This window comes from Cydia fagiglandana, chromosome 13 (assembly GCF_963556715.1).
Source record: "Cydia fagiglandana chromosome 13, ilCydFagi1.1, whole genome shotgun sequence".
NCBI lineage: Eukaryota > Metazoa > Arthropoda > Insecta > Lepidoptera > Tortricidae > Cydia > Cydia fagiglandana.
The window spans coordinates 4,266,995-4,289,048 of NC_085944.1; the positions used below are offsets into that span (position 1 = coordinate 4,266,995).

General features: G+C 39.6%; 2 protein-coding genes and 1 long non-coding RNA gene across 3 annotated transcripts in view; 1 reads left to right on the top strand and 2 right to left on the bottom strand.

The window, feature by feature from the left end:
* The window catches only part of LOC134670037 (uncharacterized), a 366,992-nt gene that overhangs the window by 123,121 nt on the left and 221,817 nt on the right, over positions 1–22,054 (bottom strand). The window lies entirely within an intron of this gene.
* Positions 2,594–7,178, bottom strand: LOC134670002 (large ribosomal subunit protein eL27). The gene is made up of 3 exons (XM_063527649.1): positions 7,085–7,178; positions 6,500–6,729; positions 2,594–2,810 (listed from the first exon to the last, which is right to left on the bottom strand). The coding sequence occupies exons 2-3, from the start codon at positions 6,716–6,718 to the stop codon at positions 2,625–2,627; spliced, it is 405 nt and encodes a 134-aa protein (XP_063383719.1). The 5' UTR covers positions 6,719–6,729; positions 7,085–7,178; the 3' UTR covers positions 2,594–2,624.
* Positions 7,650–22,051, top strand: LOC134670029 (interaptin-like). The gene is made up of 11 exons (XM_063527698.1): positions 7,650–7,865; positions 7,954–8,065; positions 8,431–8,562; positions 9,871–9,929; positions 10,483–10,639; positions 13,323–13,491; positions 14,585–14,767; positions 15,208–15,355; positions 16,439–17,449; positions 19,110–19,206; positions 19,613–22,051. The coding sequence occupies exons 1-11, from the start codon at positions 7,832–7,834 to the stop codon at positions 19,797–19,799; spliced, it is 2,289 nt and encodes a 762-aa protein (XP_063383768.1). The 5' UTR covers positions 7,650–7,831; the 3' UTR covers positions 19,800–22,051.

The window sequence follows — 22,054 nt, forward strand, 5'->3', positions numbered from 1 at the left end:
CATTTTTTTAATTGAGAGAGTAAGACGCAATGACATTGGACAAAAAAATTGGACAGGTAGAATTCCACACTAACCCATTCTACATTGTACTGTAAGTTTCAAAATGAGTATGAATTGAGTAAGAGTAGACGTGAGAAAAATTAAAGTACAGATGTAAGTAGTGCATAATTGTTTTCCATCGGATTTTTAACCGACTTCCAAATCTCAAAGAAGGTTATCAATTCGGTTGTATGTTTTTTTTTATGTTTGTTACTCCATATCTCCGTCATTACTGGACCGATTTTGAAAATTCTTTTTTTGATTGTATGTCTATGCATACAGATTGGTCCCGTTTTTGTCAAAACCCAGTTCTGATGATGGGATCCATGAGGAATCGAGGGAACTCCTCAAATCTTAAAGGCATACATATAGTGATTTTTGGGTTTTTAGCAACAAATGAAGCATATACATCCAAAAAAGTGACATTTGATGAAGTGGACTGCTGATGATGATCAGAACGGAACTCTTCAACGACGCATAGTTCACCCTTGGCGATTTGTCGTCTTCGTTATGTTTGTTAAGCAAGTTAAGATTTTTAAGCCACATTTTTGTCAAGCTCGAGTTCTGATGATGGGATCCATGAGGAATCGAGGGAACTCCTCAAATCTTAAAGGCATGCGTATAGAGATTTTGGTATTTATATCAGAAAATCAAGCATTTTCATTAAAAACTGTCGCATTTGATGAAGTGGAACTGCTGATGATGACCAGAACAGAACTCTTCAACGACGCATAGTACACGTTTGGTGATTTTGAATTTCGATTTTGACTTGGACTGCGACCCGGACTCGGACCCAGAACCGGACTTATACCCGGATTCCGTTCGGACCCGGACCCGGAACTTGACCCAGAAAACAACCACCATACCATAAAATGTAGGTATAAAGTATGATGATGCCAATATTACTAGCCCCATCCGCTCAAACCCCCATACACCGCACCGCATGCGCCGTTAAGTGGGTTAGGTTAGGTTTAAACTGTGATCCTCACAGAACCGAACAAGGGTTAGGTTAGGTTAGAACTGCGAGCCTTACAGAAACGAAATGGTAATTAAAAAAAGGGGGTTTGATTCGGTTCGAACTGCGATCCTCACAGAACCGAACTGCTATCAGAGGAGTGGATTGGGTAGGCTAGAACTACAACCCTTACAGAAGCGAAATGCTAGTAGAAAAGTGGGTGGTTTTACCTCCTTTTCTACATAGTGCACCATCGACAATAATCTTTCACCGGCCCCCAAAGTCTGTTTTTTTTTCTTAAAAATTATCTAAGAAACATCCGTATTTGTCATGCTACTTCTTTTTGTACCGAGACTGACTGAAATAGCAAGACACGTTCGTACGTTTCCGTGAAAATAAGATAACATCTGTACAACCCCCTATGTTGGTGTAGGTACAGTGGTTGTACGTAGGTACCGTAAAATAGCACAGTTGTCACAGCTAAAGTAGGTGGCCCTGTACGGCAGCATTCATTCTGTAATAAATAAGTAGATCTGCAAATGAAACCACAAAGCCATGAATCTAGTATTTTAACTGGATAAGGCATGATGGGTGGGGAACATGAGCGAACGGGGTAGTCTTATGTATCTTTCAGTAGGAGTAGCAGCGAAGGCCCTATTGTTTGTCCTTGTCATCATTTTTTTTTATTCCCCACCATAAATTAATATGGGTTATGATGGGCAACAAATAAATTCGACCCATCATAGTGTCGCATTGCCTATGTTTTGTCCCTCACGGAGGCACGCGTATACCTTAAATAGGATCCTACCTTTTATCTTCTATGCACAATTAAAGCTTAGAAAAAATCAAACATTTTGAAGTAAGTATTCGTTTTTGTTGTCAGATGGCGCTGCTTGCACTATAGATGACGCTATCGTTGTGTCAACGTAGATTGTATAAACATTAGTTAAAATGTATATGCTTCCCTTCCTCCTTTTCTGTTTACTTATGTTCGAATTCCAACAATTAGTAATTTTTGAAGCGTTTATTACAAATACCAGTAAGAACGCATAAATTGAAGCCGATTTTGTAAGCATTATTTACGTATCAATAAAGCCATAAAAAGCTTATGGCCTAGGCCCAGCAGTAGGACAACATAAGCTCTTCAAAAAAAAAAGCTTGTTTCAGCTAATCTAAAATATTGGCAAAGTTCTAGTGTCCCCAGCACAGTGAATTTTCCCACTTTTCATTTATTCCTAAGCTTAGATTAGAACAGTGGCGGATTTGCAGTCTTTGCCGCTCGAGCCCCTGTAGGTGTAGCTGCCCCTTTCTCAGCACCAACCATATTGGCTACATTTTAAGTTATTTCTTGTTATCATGAGCGAATTACTATATATTATACCATATTGACCATATACTTACTTTATTCTGATTCATAGGTATGCATATGATTTTCACAGTGAACCTTCTGGTTCATTCATCATCATTTATATTCAATCTCTTGTAGACTGTGCAGAAAGAGTTGTATAATATATCACTTATTTTTCCACTCAGACTAACAAAGATTTTTAAAAAGCAAAAAGAGTATATTTTCATCTCCTTCCCAAATGAAACTACACATTACATTACTCGCGCAATGTTTATTTTGTACTTAAAACCTAAGCTTCTGGAAGAACCACTTGTTCTTCCCGCTCTTGTATCTCTCCTCAAAGCGCACCCTGGTGTTGAAACGCAGCTTCTTGCGCTTGGCCGGGTCCTTCAGGTCCTTGGCGGAGAACTTCTCGAAACTGAAGTCTACTGTGTAACGAGTGGGCATAAGGTGGTTGTAGTTTACTACCTGGAATGAAGGAGAATAAGTTTAATTTAATAGACACATGGGGCTATTCATAAATTACGTCATCAAAATGGGGGGGTCTGGACATCGGATGATGGTAGCCTGACGTGGGAGGAAACGGGGTCATTCGAAGCATGATTTTAGGGGAGAGGGTTCGTCAAAAGTAGATGACGTAATTTATGAACAGCCCCCATGTTTTAAATTTTACAAAAATTTTGTTAAAATTAATTAGATTACATATCAGATTTTTTTATTGTAGATGAATGAATGATAGAAGCCTAAACTACACTTTTTGCCTTATTACCAAGGAGTAAAGTGCAAAAGTGTAAACATATTTCTGACGTTGACTGTACCTACTGTCTGCAATACTATAACTGGGTCAAGCAAATCTTGTCAGTAGCAAACGGCGGCAAATTTGAAAAATCGCGGGTTAGCAACACTGTGTTCGAATAATTCGAAAATCGCGTGTCATCTGTGTTTTATCTGTGGAATGTGGATCGTGAATGACAGCCATCATCTTGTTTGTTTACAAATGGTTTACAATGTTTACATTCTGAATCGATTCTATTTCAAGAGATATTTCTGCTGTGTCACCATTGAATACCAATACCTATATTAAACAAGACTGTGCTTAATTAAAGCTAAGGTGCCTACAATGCCTACAGTGCCAACTGAGAAATCTAATAAAATATGAAAATCCAGTATGACATCTACCTGCTGAAGCAACGATTTTATTCATACATTCTTGTTTAACGGCATAGTCCACTTACAATTTTATTTTGAGATCTTCAAATTAGTTAATCATTTTTTAGGGTTCCGTACCCAAAGGGTAAAACGGGACCCTATTACTAAGACTTCGCTGTCCGTCCGTCCGTCCGTCCGTCCGTCTGTCACCAGGCTGTATCTCACGAACCGTGATAGCTAGACAGTTGAAATTTTCACAGATGATGTATTTCTGTTGCCGCTATAACAACAAATACTAAAAACAGAATAAAATAAAGATTTAAATGGGGCTCCCATACCATACAACAAACGTGATTTTTGACCAAAGTTAAGCAACGTCGGGAGTGGTCAGTACTTGGATGGGTGACCGTTTTTTTTTTGTTTTTTTTTATCGTTTTTTTTTTGCATTATGGTAGGTACGGAACCCTTCGTGCGCGAGTCCGACTCGCACTTGCCCGGTTTTTTTTATCAACATCACACACCGCTTTTAAATTGTCCGTCCATACGTATTAATAACAATTTCAAACATTTTCAATAGAGAATCCGCGAGTGACAATTTGAATTGACGTACGTGACAAGGCGCGCTCAGCGGAAAAAAAAGTTTTGGTTCGATGTACATTGTACATTGCTGCTTTTCTTAGCGCAATACTACTCTTTGAGTGTTGCCCTACTTTAGTTTGCTTTACATTGCTACTGACAAGATTTGCTTGACGCACTATATACGCTTAGCACCTGTTTCTTTATATGCAGTAGTTGCAGTTGAAAGGTCATACAGTTAATCTAGTTCTCTTTGAATAAGTTCTTTATTAACCCTTTGACCGCCGTTGTCCGGTATACAAGACAACGATAGAACGATACGCTGGCGCCGTCGTCTTGTATACAAGACACAAATTCAACCACCGAGTTAATGTGAAAATAATAACAATTGCAATTTCATTTACACTCTTGTTCATATTTAAGGTCTTTGTTTTTTTATTTATTTGCTTTTTAAGCAGCTATATAAATCCATTCGTTTATAATAAGGCTTTTAAAAAAATTGCTCCAATTTTCAATGTTTTTCATGTTCCTCGTCGCCGTTGTCTTGTATAAAAGACAGCTAGGGATGGGAATGTTAACTCGATATGGGAATTTTTAAATTAAATACCTATAAAGTCAGAAATATGTTTTTATTTAAGTAACACTTGTTAATCGCCAATTTTTTTTAACGAATAGTAGGTAACTACTTACTAGAATACGTAGAACGAGAGTCAGATAGGCATAACTATATGTAAAGTTCAGGCAGCTTCTTTAGCTGTATAAAGTAGAGTCAGACAAGTAAATTTGCCCTTGTAGATGTGGACTATTTAATTGCAGAAGGATAAATAAAAAAAATAAAGGATGTTATTTTATAGCTTAGTGGGAAGGGATACACCGCAGCAACCGCTTCGCACAAGAGTGGTACATGGACATACCTGTTTATCAGACTTAAGTTTTTTATTATAACATTGAAATTAATGTGTATTTTTATAACAAGTCGTTGAACGTTTTTTTGGTAAGAGTTTATAGATTAATGTAAACCAAACTGAAATCATAATGATAGATTCTAATTCCGGAATAATATCTCCACTCATTAAAAATTCAACCCACGTGTAATTTTCACTAAAACAGTTCCGGTAAGTATATTGACTTTATCGACACATGATGCGCAGCTTTAACGTTACGCCAATAAAGTTTACGTACTGACAAGCGCTTACGCCGTTGACCTAGAGACTATTATTACTTAATCCGCGCGAAAACGGTCCTTGTCGGTCTGCACTGCGGGCAGTCCATGCGCGCCGTTGTCTTGTATAAAAGACTTCTCGTACAGCCTAGTGCGGCGATATCACGTCTTGAATCGACATTGTTTAGTGGTTGTTTTTTATGTTAAATCCCTATATTTTAAACATTTTCGGGTGTAAAACATATGTTTAATTTTGGCAATTTGGAATGAAATTAAAACAGGATAAGAACAAAGCTAAATTAAAAAGATTTTTACCATAAATTGTAAATATCGATATCACTATTTGCAATCCCTAAACTTTTTATTAGTTGTTTACTTAAAATTTGCTCTGGCGTGTGAGTGAGCATCTTTGCGGACTAGGTCCGGCGGCCAAAAGGTTAAACTATGGTGATGGTGTTCATGCAAGTACTGCACATACGATAAGCAGGGCAGATCAACTGGTGGCAGCCCATCATATTGGCATTCACATGAGAAGTACTACCTAATCATGCCTATACACAAGTCTTGGGACCCTTTTGGGTGTCAATTGTCCTTATTACATGAAGAGCACTAAGGTGTGAAGAAATAACTTTCTTTCATCTTTTGTCTTATTATGTGAAATTTAATATGAATAATCGATCATTAGAAAGAATATAAGCGGTCTTGATATGTCTTTTTATTAAAAATCACCATTGAAAAATAAGTCACAGCAAATATGTTACAATTATAAATCATATATGATCTTTCACATTCTCTTGCAAAGCGTTTTTATTTAATTATTGAAACTTTATTGCACAGACCATAAAAATAATGGCGGACTTAATGCCTAATGGCATTCTCTACCAGTCAACCATCAGGCATATGTAAAAATGGTGCAAGGAGAACAGAGGCATTTATTAGAACGATGGAAAACAACTGGACAACTAATTCCAATATTTTTTAATAAGACACGTCAAATTGTTTACCTTCTGCCTAACGCTAAAAAAAATTATACATCATACAATATGCAGTATACAAGTTTTTATTCAGCCAGCTGAGAGCTTGATAAAATGATTTTACTTCAATATCTAGTAAGCATTTTGTTTTAATTTTGTCATCATCGACTTAAAGGCCTACTTCTCGTCTTACAAAAATGCAATCAACATCTAAACTTGACATCTCAAGGATAACATGGAGCATTTCACTATCAAAACAAACTTTTAGGTTATGTTGAAAATTCAAAGATTCTTACCTTAACAAAAGGCTTGACTTTAGAGCGCTTGTGGATTTTGTTTTTGCCCATCCTCTTCTGCACTTTCCTCGGATACCTGTCGATGCCGGCGACAAAAGCGTGGCCGTAGGGTTTGTCCGATGTTCCCTCGTCGTAGTTTTTGACGACGATGGCCTTGCGGCCCGCGTACCGGCCGCTGAGGACCAGCACCACCTTCCCGGGTTTCATGATCTTACCCATCTTGGATGGATCTGCGAAAACAAAACTAACCTCTAAAACCGTATTTTGATTCACTAAAATCGACTCACAACTTCTGTAATATGCAATTAATATGAGCGTATTGCGTTATTAAAATTACTCTTTGGGTTAAGACGTATTTTTAAGATAACTATGTTGAGAAACACCACAATAATCACTATCAACTGTGTGTACAACTTCGACTTGAACTTATCAATATAAGTGTAAAATCTCAATTAATATTAAAAATCTTAATGGTGACGCACAGTACGATGCACACACTTTATATTAGTGAAGAAATTTGCTTCAAATGTTTCTTATTAACACAGATTTAAATAGATATTTTTCTTGTAAATTTACGAAACTCACATTCCTATAACTCGTCGACAAGAAAAGACTGTATTGCCATAAAATAAATTAAATCCTCCTGTGACAGTGACAGTTGTCAATATTTCATCGAATGTCAACCGTTTTAACTATGGCTGGAACAGATCTAAAGGCCCTACTACACGGCATTGGTCAACCACTGCGACCTGCGACCTTGATATTTTTTTAAAACCATGTAAAAAGCCACAAACCATGAAGCCAGGAACCGGAAACCGGTCGGAAACTAGCAAAGTCATTTTGGGCGAAATCCTCGTTTCTTACCATGTATTAGGCGCTTAACAAATAATTTGGGAGAAAGAGATGCAAATGCAAAATCACTCAAATTAAAAATATTATAGAATAAAATGCTTCATGGAGGCTTCCATAATTCCAAGTTTTGGTTTTCCGGCGGTCGGAAGCAGTCGGAAGATTGGTTGCCAGCTGTGTAGCAGGAGCCTTATCTGATTAGCATAGACGATAGACCGCATAGACCACTCATAGACAATAGCAAAAGCGAGCTTTGATTGACGTTTGTTTGATTAAACCGACTATAAACCGACTTTAAACTATTTTTGCATTGCTATTTTTGTACTCCGGCCCAGCGTAACGAATTTATTTAACCGTACTGACTCCGTAACGAATAACAAACAACTAGAGCCGTTAACGTACTTATATCGCACATGATTTAGACTGGATCTGAAATAACTTTAACGAGTTTCCGTGCAGTTACACTGTGATTGCTCGAAGAAAATGGATTTAGATCGAGATACATCTAACACCGACGGTAAGTTCGTTTTCTGTTTGTTATTATTACGGCATCGCGTTGGTATCGTGTTTATTTTGCATGTGCTTAGCTTAATTCCGTGTTACAGAGTGTCTCGAGACTGCACTGCAAATATTTGACTTTTGCGGTGCTAAGAGTACCGGTACTTTACATGTGGGTGCACTCATGGATAAATTCGCTCCTTCCGTGAAGACTAACAAGTGAGTTAGAATAATGTTAATTATTATTTAATTCTTAGTTCATTTCGGTTGATTTCTTATACCCATATTGTTATTACTCATACAGAAAATGAACTCGTGAAATTATGTCTAAATTTTATATTTCTGTACGTTGTTTCTAGTTACAGGCTGCATTGTTTAAATAATGGAGCATTCCACGATAAAATAACGCGGGTCACGATTTCATTGCGTGATTTTTTATTTCATAATAAATTTAGTGTCCAGACTGTCTATTTTAGGAACAAAAATTAATAGTCAACTTAAGATAAATTAACACGTGAAAAAATTGTGAATCGCGTTACTCTTGTGTATTGACCCGTCTGTAATTATGGCTTTATATTTGACAGTGCTGAATTTAGCTACCTGAAAACCCTACTAGACCCTAACCAGAGCAATCCGGAGATAAACGTGCCTCAACTGGCCAGCGCACTGAATGCTTTCACTGACAATCAGAAGACCAAGCTAGACCTTGATGAAAGGTACATGTTATATTTAAAATCGATACCAGCTGTATGGCACTCAATTTGTTTGTGATTTCAGTGCAGTCACAACTCTGTATAAAGAACTAATATTACTCTGTGTCTATACTAATATTATAAATAAATAAATATAAATATTTAGGGGACAATCTTACACAGATCGGCCTAGCCCCTAATAAGCAATGCTTGTACTATGGGTAAAAGCATTGCTTAATGTGGGGAATGTGAAAATTCTGATTTAATTTAGGATATAGAAAGTTTAGCCCTGGAATGGATTTAGGCTAATTTTGTAAAATCATACCTTTGTGGGAGAGAATAAGAATAACAGATGCCAGTACCCAGGGAAGCTGCAACCACAGCTACAGGTTTTTATATAGTTCCTGTTAATGCTGGCCATACACACTAATGGTACACCTGCACAGTTTTGCTTGTGCAGTTCAACTGCACAGTCAAAGTTGGTTAAAAAAGTGCACAGGTGAAAACCACATATGCTTTTTTTTACCTGTGCAGCTGGCAAAACTGCACAGGCATACCCTAGTGTGTATGGCCAGCTTTAAATATATATCTTTTATCATGACCCAATTCATAGGTATCTGTCTGTATGTTAAATTTTTTCAGAACTAAAATTCATTGCCACCAGATACATATATGGGATCACTAATATGTATAAGTCATCACATCCCAGCATACATTTATTAATAAACATAGTGGTTTTTTTGTCACTTTGTCCTCAAACATACTTGTTATGAAATAGGATTCCTCTTTTTCCTGTTTCACATATTACAAAGACACACTTTACATATTATTAAAGCTAGGAAAAAAAAACAATTGAATATTTCTCATATGGATTTCTCACTTGATTGTTATAAATGTACAATGTAATTTTAAAAATACATAACATAATGGCACTACTTTGAAAAAATCTCATATCTCATAATGCTACTCAAAGTTGAAAGGAAATATGCATCCCATACATAGATAGGTACCACATTTTTATATTGATGGACAAAATAAAATATGTATCCAGATGTAGTGCATGTTTTTTTTCATCGTATTTTCTCGGAAATGTACGAACGTGTCTTGCTGTTTCAGTCAGTCTCGGTACAAAAAAGTACTTGGGTGGCAGTAGCACGAAAAATACGAATATTTCCAAAAACATTACTACATCAGTATCTAAATTGCTTGCCTGTCTTTCGTTTACAGCTTCATCAATTTGTGTTGTACTCATCAAGCAATGACCTCACTGACCCCAGTCATTGTCTCTAGTTAACCCATTGCTTGTTGTCATAATCTGCCACATTATTTCAGTTTCAACTTGAAGAGCGGCATGGGGCCTCAGGACTCTGATTCTGGTATTTCTAATGATGGTAATTACTTTTTTTATATATTTTTGTGTAATTTTTTTTTTACTTTTAATAAAAAAATTAAATCATTGATTAAGAGTCCTATGAGGTATTGGGGTATGTTTAATTGTAATTAAAATAGAATCTTCAACATTTCAAAGTAAAAAGTATCTAATTAATAAGCTAACAAATTATCTAGTGATTAGAAACAATTCCTGTAATGAGGGAAAGCTTATCACTAATGTAGGCAACATCATGTAGTAAAGAATGATTAAATTAAAATAGCCTAAACCAATGACTTAACTAAACTAATTCTTTTTACTACCCGAAATTCCATAACACTTATTAAAAAATTATAACCTGAGTCAGAACTAAATACTAAAAAATATATAATATTTAATGAATGATTTGAATTTTGTACTTTTTTTACCATGTGTGCCCTGTTTATCAAAAGCTTGTAACTTGTAATTAAGTGGAAATCCCTTTTTGACAGCTTTAGTTCGAAAGGGACTTCCAATTATATTACACGTTACAAGCTTTTGATAAACAGGGCACTGATCTGATCTATTATTTACAGGCTACGTAATCCTGGAAGAGCTGCAAGCCGAGCTGCGCGAGAAATCCCACTTGGCTGCCAAACTCCGCAGCCAACTGGACTTCACCGACCGACAGCACGAAGAGGCGCTGGCCGCGCTCAGCGCCGAGCGGGACTCGCTGCGCTCACACCTCAACATGTAATTATATAATGACCACACTCTATAGACAACTGGACTTCACCGACCGACAGCACGAAGAGGCGCTGGCCGCGCTCAGCGCCGAGCGGGACTCGCTGCGCTCACACCTCAACATGTAATTATATAATGACCACACTCTATAGACAACTGGACTTCACCGACCGACAGCACGAAGAGGCGCTGGCCGCGCTCAGTGCCGAGCGGGACTCGCTGCGCTCACACCTCAACATGTAATTATATAATGACCACACTCTATAGACAACTGGACTTCACCGACCGACAGCACGAAGAGGCGCTGGCCGCGCTCAGCGCCGAGCGGGACTCGCTGCGCTCACACCTCAACATGTAATTATATAATGACCACACTCTATAGACAACTGGACTTCACCGACCGACAGCACGAAGAGGCGCTGGCCGCGCTCAGTGCCGAGCGGGACTCGCTGCGCTCACACCTCAACATGTAATTATATAATGACCACACTCTATAGACAACTGGACTTCACCGACCGACAGCACGAAGAGGCGCTGGCCGCGCTCAGCGCCGAGCGGGACTCGCTGCGCTCACACCTCAACATGTAATTATATAATGACCACACTCTATAGACAACTGCACTTCACCGACCGACAGCACGAAGAGGCGCTGGCCGCAATCAGCGCCGAGCGGGACTCGCTGCGCCCAAACCTCAACATGTAATTATATAATGACCAGACTCTATAGACAACTGAACTTCACCGACCGACAGCACGAAGAGGCGCTGGCCGCGCTCAGCGCCGAGCGGGACTCGCTGCGCTCACACCTCAACATGTAATTATATAATGACCACACTCTATAGACAACTGGACTTCACCGACCGACAGCACGAAGAGGCGCTGGCCGCGCTCAGCGCCGAGCGGGACTCGCTGCGCTCAAACCTCAACATGTAATTATATAATGATTAGACTCTATAGACAACTGAACTTCGCCGACCGACAGCACGAAGAGGCGCTGGCCGCGCTCAGCGCCGAGCGGGACTCGCTGCGCTCACACCTCAACATGTAATTATATAATGACCACACTCTATAGACAACTGGACTTCACCGACCGACAGCACGAAGACGCGCTGGCCGCGCTCAGCGCCGAGCGGGACTCGCTGCGCTCACACCTCAACATGTAATTATATAATGACCACACTCTATAGACAACTGGACTTCACCGACCGACAGCACGAAGAGGCGCTGGCCGCGCTCAGCGCCGAGCGGGACTCGCTGCGCTCACACCTCAACATGTAATTATATAATGACCACACTCTATAGACAACTGGACTTCACCGACCGACAGCACGAAGAGGCGCTGGCCGCGCTCAGCGCCGAGCGGGACTCGCTGCGCTCACTCCTCAACATGTAATTATATAATGACCACACTCTATAGACAACTGGACTTCACCGACCGACAGCACGAAGAGGCGCTGGCCGCGCTCAGCGCCGAGCGGGACTCGCTGCGCTCACACCTCAACATGTAATTATATAATGACCACACTCTATAGACGACTGGACTTCACCGACCGACAGCACGAAGAGGCGCTGGCCGCGCTCAGCGCCGAGCGGGACTCGCTGCGCTCACACCTCAACATGTAATTATATAATGACCACACTCTATAGACAACTGGACTTCACCGACCGACAGCACGAAGAAGCGCTGGCCGCGCTCAGCGCCGAGCGGGACTCGCTGCGCTCACACCTCAACATGTAATTATATAATGACCACACTCTATAGACAACTGGACTTCACCGACCGACAGCACGAAGAGGCGCTGGCCGCGCTCAGCGCCGAGCGGGACTCGCTGCGCTCACACCTCAACATGTAATTATATAATGACCACACTCTATAGACAACTGGACTTCACCGACCGACAGCACGAAGAGGCGCTGGCCGCGCTCAGCGCCGAGCGGGACTCGCTGCGCTCACACCTCAACATGTAATTATATAATGACCACACTCTATAGACAACTGGACTTCACCGACCGACAGCACGAAGAGGCGCTGGCCGCGCTCAGCGCCGAGCGGGACTCGCTGCGCTCACACCTCAACATGTAATTATATAATGACCACACTCTATAGACAACTGGACTTCACCGACCGACAGCACGAAGAAGCGCTGGCCGCGCTCAGCGCCGGGCGGGACTCGCTGCGCTCACACCTCGACATGTAATTAACTAATTACAGTGTAAACTCCATACAACGTCACTCGATATAACGTTTCACTCCCTATAACATCGGCATATTTAGCTCTAGTTGGTTTATTCTCATATTAATTTCCCTCTATTTAACGAAAATTCTCTATAACGTCAAAAAGTCCGGTCCCTTGAGTGAGTTGAGTGTAGCTATATAGAGTTTACACTGTATATATAATGACCACACTATATAGACAACTGGCCTTCGCCGACCGCAAGATCGAGGAGGACACGGGAAGCGTAATTCAATCTCTTCATTTTATTAATATTATTCTACAAATTGAAAGCTTTTATGGAAAATTCAGTGCGTTATTGGTCACATGATAAGTTACAGGCATTGAGGAGTGAAACTACAAAGTGTGATGATGCATTGTTGAGAGAATGATAAAATTACAATCTCCAGTGTCAAGAGAGAATGCCACAGACTACAACATCTACAAGGACTTTATTTATTTTTCTTTTTTTTTTGTAGGCTCCGTGAGGAAAACATGACATTGACCCACGAGCGCCGTGATTACGAGGAAGCGTGCGAGCGACTGTGCAGTAGCGAGCAGGCGCTGGGCGTGGCCAAGCGTGAGCGCGACACGGCGCAGCGGCGCGCCACCGCCGCCTTGGAGCAGGCCGCTACTCTAGAGGCCGAGGTATAGATTATAAGTTCTCGCGGGCTTGGTTTCCGCAACTCGACGTCATATAATTGCGCCTATTTTGCGTGGTGGGTTGGCGGTACTATTCTTGCCAACCTCTGCCAAGAAGCCTAGCAGACCCTTGACGTTGCCGACGACTTCTGGGAGAGATCCCGGTGAGCCGAGGTGTTGTGCCCGGTATTCTGCCACCCCTGGGCATTCGAGAATGACGTGGGCGGCTGTCTCCTCTGCCTCCATGCATGCTCTGCAGAGGGGGATACACGTAGGGTTAATAGGTGCTTGTTAAATGAGGCGTGGCCAATTAGAGGCCGAGGTAAGACCCTGGACCCTGCAGACTAGAGCCCTGTTATCAAAAGCTTGTATGTGTGTATGTATGTATGTCACTTTATTGCACATAAACAGGTTTACATAAAATGGACAAAAACAAAACAAAAATAAAAATGTTATGTACAAAGGCGAACTTATCCCTAAAAGGGATCTCTTCCAGCTAACCTAGAAGCTTGAGCTTGTAATACAAGTGGAAGTTCCTTTTTGACAGCTTGTGTTAGAAAGGGACTTCCACTTGTATTACAAGTTCTTTTGATAAACAGGGCACAGATATACGAAAAATGCGATCACCACACAATATAATCAGACAATTTTTCAGTAGAAAATCAAAAGGGAGTAAGGAAGATTGAACTTTCGCGCCTAAATGTTTAAAATTACTCTTTTTCTACTGACAAAACTTTTCGTAGGTGCAGTTTTACTTGTTCGAAGACCCCTGGGACCCACATATGATACATCAGGTCGGAAGTTAGGCCATGAACGAGTTTAAAACAATGCATTAGACTATGAAGAGATAAGTCACTTTTTAGGGTTCCGTACTCAAAGGGTAAAAACCGGACCCTATTACTAAGACTCCACTATCCGTCTGTCTGTCTGTCACCAGGTTGTATCTCGTGAATGTGAACCGAACAATTGGAATTTTCACACATGATGTATTTCTGTTGCCGCTATAACAACAAATACTAAAAAGTACGTAACCCTCCGCAGGCGAGTCCGACTCGCACATGTCCAGTTTTTTTCATTAACGCTTTCTATTTTATTCCAGAAACTAACCCTACAAGAGCTTCTAAGCAAGTCCAAAGAAGAATGCCACCGCATCAACGAGATGTACGCGTCGCGACAAGCTTCCCTTCTAGAACAGAACGAGCTGCTGAAGCGGGAGAGAGCCGAGCTGGCGACGCGGCTGCAGGACCAGGAGGATCTGGTGCAGCAGATGCTGAAAGAGAAGGTATGTCAGTATGTCACATCTATAGTTGCGTTCTCGAGAACGTTCTCCGTTTTGTATGGGGAAGGTTCGTGTGCGAGAACATTCCTCGTAATAAACGGAGGTTCTCGAGAACGGCACAACTATAGTCACACTATACCGAGGCAAGTTTCCTTCCCATTTGGCCGAGCCAGGCTTGGAACTTTCCGTTTGGAACAGGTACCAGCCACCAGCGCTCTTTACATTTCAATTCCTGCTTTCTAACTAGCAATACAAAGTAATAATACGAAGTGGAATGTCACAGTAACAACAAGAAGTACGATTGTACGTCACAACTTACAATAAATCGTTAGCAAAAATTGCATAACTTTACTCCATTTTAGAAGAAGAATAGAGATTGCGACTTTAGCCCATAATACCTAAAGTCGCAAACTTCTTTACCCGAAAAAAATGTAATTTCTCAGGTGATCCTGGAAATGGAGCTAAAGGACGTCCTGAACCGCTCCAACCAAACACAGCTGCGGCTCGACCGCTCTATTGACGTCAGCTACACCGAGGACCAGATGCTGACGGCTCTGGACACTCTCAACGCGGACAGCCGGTTCTCTTCAGGTACTGTTGCAAGGTCTTTAGGAAATGGAGCTAAAAGACGTCCTGAACCGCTCCAACCAAACACAGCTGCGGCTCGACCGCTCCATAGACGTCAGCTATACCGAGGACCAGATGCTGACGGCTCTGGACACCCTCAACGCGGACAGCCGGTTCTCTTCAGGTACTATTGCAAGGTCTTTAGGAAATGGAACTACCTTGTCCTGAACCGCTCCAACCAGACACAGCTGCGGCTCGACCGCTCCATAGACGTCAGCTACACCGAGGACCAGATGCTGACGGCTCTGGACACCCTCAACGCGGACAGCCGTTTCTCTTCAGGTACTGATTATTGCAACGTTCCTTATGAGCGTTATGAGCAAATTTATCTAAAGTGGAATTTTAAAACTCCCTACGCCATCGATTAAATGGCTGGAACATAATTTAAGTACAAGCAGGAAAGACTTAGTAACATCCTCCTAAGGCCCAAGGTCCTACCTATAAGTAACATCCTCCTAAGGCCCAAGGTCCTACCTATAGTACTTATTCAGTTTGATGAAATTTAAATCATATTCAATTGGAATAGAGTCGCATTTTTTTGTTTCGTTCAATCTTCAAACAAATCCAAATTCAACTCTATATCCTGCACTAAAAGTTCAAATTTCAGTGGCAAATTCTGGATTTTTGTTTGAGTGGCTGGGCCTTAGGAGGATATCACCGACAGGCCACAAGGGTTGCCCAGCTGCACATAGAAATTCAAGTGCAGAAAGGTATTAAAATGTATCTAATAGTGTAATAACTTTATGGCCTTATTTATGGACTACCAGCTACTAATGGCATTGAGAGTGTTAAAATCAAATGTGTGAACAGCTATCAGGAATCTGCTAAGGATGATCCGTTTCCCCATCCCCAACCACACTCCCGCTACCATCTGTCTTGTCTTTTTCATTTAATATTAGATGTTTAAAGTCAAAGAAGTATACACTCAAAAAAGAAACTATGATATAGGAACTATTTTAACTGGATTCTTCTTTGACTTTTCACGTCCACACTTGTCTGTTCATTCTAATTTTAACCATGCTTGCTTATTCATTCTGTTTACCATAGATAATCATGTGTTAGAAGAAGAGGCTTTCATTAAAGTGCTTAAAGATCAGGAGCTTGGACGCGCCTCCAACTTATCGCTATTCGACGAGATTCGACTCAGCTTTTGCAATATGACCCGACATACACCTGACGCCTCTGGCAACATATCCAAATCACTATTTGAATACAATGATAACGTAGACACGTCAAATACGGACACTCAGACTGACGAATTAAAGAAAGTAACTAATAACAACGAATGTGAATGCACTAAAACATGCGTCGAATGTGAAAAGTTACAAAATGACTTAGTAAATGTCCAAAATGATCTTAAAACTGCCAATAACAATGTTTCTCTCATGCAAACGGAACTCGTCGAGTGTGAGAAGGAATTCAAAGAGTTACAAAAGCGTCTTGATGTTAAAATCGATAAAATAACCACTGAGACACAAACAGATGACCCGATATGTAGTAATTGTAAGGAGAAAACTGTAGAATGTAATAAATTAAAGGACACACGTGCCAAATTAAGAATAGACCTTAAGAAGACTCAAAATAAGGTTTCAAATGCTGAAAAAGAGTTGATTAAGTCTCAGTTAAGCTTGAAGACTTTACAAGATTATATAGAGGGTTTAAAAGTAGAACGTTGTGAAACTGGGACGCAGATAGATGATCCAATGCAAATTGCTCCTTCTGTCGATAACAATAACGTTGAAATTTGCAATGATTGCACAAAGCAATGCTTAAACTGTGACAAATTACAGGATTACATAGCTAAATTAGAAAGCGACATAGCTCAAGCAAATAACAATTTAGCTGATATGCAACTAGATTTGGACAAATATGAGGACACATTGAATGTCTTACAAAAATATTTAGACGAAGGCGCGAACAGGAATGACTTTTTAGATGCAATGTCACAGAATTTACAAGCTAAGCTTGATGTATTAGAATCTGCATGTATGGCTCAGAAGGAGAAAATTGAGAGTATGACGTGTGAGATGTCTTGTATAGCAAGCCAAACTGACTATGGTAATTTCAGTCTTATCTTTAAGTAGTTTAGGTGTATTTTGTGTCGTAGGTAATGTGTTGTCCTTTGTTCATGTTTCATTCACTTAGTAGTAACAGCAACACTCGTAACTATACATCGGTGGACCTTATTACAAAAAGCATAAGGTCCATCGATGTACAGTTAACAGTGTGGGCGATGGTACTGTGACGTCATTTATGTTGGTTGTGGTTTACTCTGAACAGTTTGCAGCAGAAATAACTACGCAGAGGATGCGCTCAAAAAGATCAGCACGTAACAGATAAAAAAGTAAAGGGAGTGCTTTTGAGCAATTTCGTCAGTTATTTCTGCCGTTGACGGAAATTAGAGTCATCAATTAGTAGTTGTTAATGATCTATATTGTTATTTATTATTAGTCATTGTTATTGTTATTTAATCGTATCACCTAGTTATATTTAGTATTATCTAGTATTCTTCATTAGTAACTTATAATTTAGTTATTATTCACAACGACGGGACTTAATCGATCGCGTAAAATTACGTTTTAAATTTACCTCTTACGTTTCGAGGACACCGTTTTCCCCGTGGTCTCGGTGGTGGTGAGGTCGTTGTGGATAATATTTAGTTATAGTTTAGTTTTAGATGAATGTACTGTCTATTCTGTAAGAATGTTTAGTATTTTCTCAAATTGGTATAAAAATCTGATTTCGAAGGCTCGCTTAAAGACTTATGATTATTATGTATTGCATCTTTAATAAACAGCAAGTCTTAACAATCTAGTCTTCTGGGTCACTGTTTAGATAAATTAATTGTGTATCATGTTTAAAGTCTAAGATAAATTCGTGCCTAGAATCGGACAAGCGATGTTGATGACGCCGTACTGCTCCGTACATTATGCGATATTCAGGCCGTCAATACTTGATGTTCGATAATGCCATAAAACATATACAGATGTAGTGCATAATCGTTATCCATCGTATTTTCTCGGAATAGTTCGTTATTGTCATGCTACTTCAGTCAACCTCAGTACTTTTTGTACCGGGACTGGCTGAAATAGCAAGACACGTTCGTACGTTTCCGTGAAATTGCGACGGAAAATAATTATGCACTACATCTGTATGTCATTATAAGCGTCGGTGCCATCTAGGTCGTTTTTTTCGTAGTCTACTTTTCTGTTGCAATCAATAAGTCTTTGGTTAGGTTTATATTTAGTGTAAGGACGAATAGACTTTTAAATAATAGTTTATAGATAAAGTTATATAGTTTCGGTAAAAATGTTTACCATTATATTTATTCTATATTAATTCTATTCATTCCTATTATATTATGGCATAGTACAAACATAGACTAGGAATCCTCTAGACCGAGTTTAGAGCAATTATTTCATGCAACCGATGATGCCAAAAATGCGGGGGTGCGCGGGACGAGATGAGCGAAATCCCGTGCTGTGATTGGTCCGTTCAAAGACACGGACGTCACACAAAGACACTTTCGACTCGAACATGGAGTAAAATTGCCGTATGTGTGGCAGAAGGGGTAGCGCGACTATGCTCAGTCTGGAGGATGTTTTGTCTGTGAGTACAAACATCAACACTCGTAACTGGACCTTATGCCCTTTGTAATAAGGTTTACCGATAAAGAGTGTGGGCGATGGTACCCTTGTAACCATGAGTGTATTTTCAGACGTGGCGTCAGTGGGCACGCAAGCGTTGGTGCCGTGCGTGCAGTGCGAGTCTCGCACCGCGGTCGCGCCGCAACGCAGTATACGTAGACTCTTGTGGTATGACAATTTATTTACAAATTTTGCAATACATATTTTCTTATGAGGGTTAATAAAACCCGCCAAGTGCGAGTCGGACACGCACATGAAGGGTTCCGTACCATTACGCCAAAAACAGCAAAAAAAAACAAGTTTGTTGTATGGGCCCCACTTAAATATTTATTTTATTCTGTTTTTAGTATTTGTTGTTATAGCGGCAACAGAAATACATCATCTGTGAAAACTCTAACTGTCTAGCTATCACGGTTCATGAGATACAGCCTGGTGACAGACAGACGGACGGACAGCGAAGTCTTAGTAATCCCTTTGGGTACGGAACCCTAAAAGTGAATTATATAACTTTTATACTATATTAAACGCAACTCCAAAGCAAAGCCCTTCTCTACTCCACAGTCTCTAATTGCAGGGAGTCCCTCAAATGCCTGTTCCAAGCCTTCGCCGTGCTCTGCTTCATCTTCGCCCTCTCTTCCCTGTACGGCGTGACGCGCCGGCGCGGCTGCGGCGAACGCGAGCTGCCGTGGCGGTGGCTCGATGCGCAGGAGTTCATGGATCTGCTGTTGAGGATAGAGTACGTCGCTGATGTGCCAATGTGAACCGTAAAGAGCCCACACTAGCATCACTTAAGCGTCAGCGTCTAGCTCTATGTCTGCTGCTCGACGAGACTATGGCGCGCAACTGCGCAGCGACGACATTTTCCATAGCGCTGACGCTGTGTGGGGTCTCTCTAAGACGGGTATAAGGTGGGAAGTAGATTGGCAAGGAAAGCGAGCGTTTATATTATACAAATAACACCTACTAGGGAGCATGTAAGGCCTTACACACGGGACGACCCAGAAATGACTAAGTAGTTGTGATGCGACCATTGCGCGGTCATTATTCGAGTTGCCGTGTGTAAGAAAGGCTTAAGAGCACTTGCGGTCATCGTACATTTGCGTTCCATGCTAATTTGGTTCCAATATCACTTGAGTTCACGTTTACTATCTGTGTATCTAATTGCTCCCGGCGTATTATATCAAGTAAAAAGCGCCTTCCCATGGTGACCGCGAATCTTTTCTGAATCTGACAATTTGTAAGTCTTATACGCATTTATCAATAAAACTTATTACTTGCGGTCGTTCTGATGACATTTTTATCATGTTCTTGATAATAATAACGGAGCTCGGAGCTATAGTCGTGTCAAACACTCGTTGCACACGAATAGGTAGTGTGCTCTCTGTCACACTTACCTGCGGTGGGCAGCGTCCTGTCTCTTTTTTAATTGCTTCACGTGCAAAGAGTGTTAAACGCAGCTACAATTTCATAGTTTTGTGGTATGCCTTATCTAAGATTTGAGGGACGAATTTACTGAATTGCTAACGGCTCAAAACAATGATCTGACCATATCGAAATAGCTTAAAGTATTCGCGAAACATCTGAATATTATAAGATTGATAAAGTAGTCGTAGATTTAGTAATAATTAACATTAATTGCAATACTACTGTTCCTAATAGGATTTTATTCAAAGTAAACCTAATACCCCAGGAGGGCTAATGCCGATGTTATTTGAATAACTAGAGATATCATTAAAGTATTGCGAATATTTAGATATATTCCGTAATGATTATGACTCAAAATCCGTGATATTTAAATAATATTACAGTTAAAATAATATTTTATTTTATCTAATTAGATTGTTTAAAACTTGACTCTTATTATTTTCAATGCATCTTATTTAGTTGATATTAATGTTTGTGAAGTATCTATACTTAATTTGTTTGTTTTATTATTATTTTGAATGCCACTTGCTGTACAAGAATTGATTATTTATGGAGAAATAATAATCTGCTAATATTTTCTTATATTCTTTTTATGTTACTTTATAATTACTAACTTTATCTCTGTTTATTCTCAAATTCTTCAAAATCTCAAAAACTATATATCAAATCCTGTAATTGACTTAGACAAATATATAGCTGTGATAATTCAGTGCCAGTAAATATATAATCCAACTAAAATGACCATACTTTTTAAGAAATAGATTTAAAAAAAACATGTGTGCGATATCTGCATTATGGTCTGAGATTGGTGAAATAAATAGTTTTATTTAGCATAAATCTTAGTTTAGGAAAAATTGCCAAATATGTAACAATGTGAATGAAGAATTTAAGCTTAACATTTAAATTTTTCTTAAGAATTAGCATATAATGCATGGAACAATATGAAACCTTTTAAATTATCCGATATCCTAATAGTTATTTACGATACACGACCGAAGGGTTTGAAATCGCACGAGTTGCGAATTACCTATTCGCACGTGTATCGTACGTTTTACAGTACATATGTCCCTTTAAATTTTCAACGCAGTTACATAATGTGCTTATTATAGTACAGAGTTTCGTAATGGAGCATTAGATGTACTGTAAAACATATTTTTGTTTACATTTACAACAAACATGCTTTCACAAAAACTATTTCAACAATTGCCTATTTACCTGTAATTTTTATTAAATAACTACATATGTTGAGATACATTGATACGATTTTGCATGGATCAATTACTAAAATATTTTTGTCAGTCTTAGAAACACCCATAAATATCTTGCAAAAATTGGAAATGCATACTGTTCCGTAATAATTCTGAAATTATAAGTATAAGGGCATTTATAACTGCATTTATTTTGAATAGACTAGGTTTTAAATTATAAGACAATGTAACCAGAGTTGTGCAATTGTATATCTAATTTTATGCGTTCATACATTGCAACTTTAAAGTATGTTAGATTTTAAAGTTATAATGTATATGACGAAGTATGTATGTAACATTAATATTAGTCATTTTAATATTTTAATAAACAATTTTATAAATAA

Excerpts from the sequence above, each read along its gene's own strand:
- LOC134670029 (XM_063527698.1), top strand. The coding sequence starts at position 7,832 with ATGGATTTAGATCGAGATACATCTAACACCGACG. Across the intron at positions 8,066-8,430 it reads CCTTCCGTGAAGACTAACAA|TGCTGAATTTAGCTACCTGA; the intron begins GTGAGTTAGAAT and ends TATATTTGACAG. Across the intron at positions 19,207-19,612 it reads AGTATACGTAGACTCTTGTG|GGAGTCCCTCAAATGCCTGT; the intron begins GTATGACAATTT and ends CTCTAATTGCAG.
- LOC134670002 (XM_063527649.1), bottom strand. The coding sequence starts at position 6,718 with ATGGGTAAGATCATGAAACCCGGGAAGGTGGTGCTGGTCCTCAGCGGC. Across the intron at positions 2,811-6,499 it reads AAGTCAAGCCTTTTGTTAAG|GTAGTAAACTACAACCACCT; the intron begins GTAAGAATCTTT and ends CCTTCATTCCAG.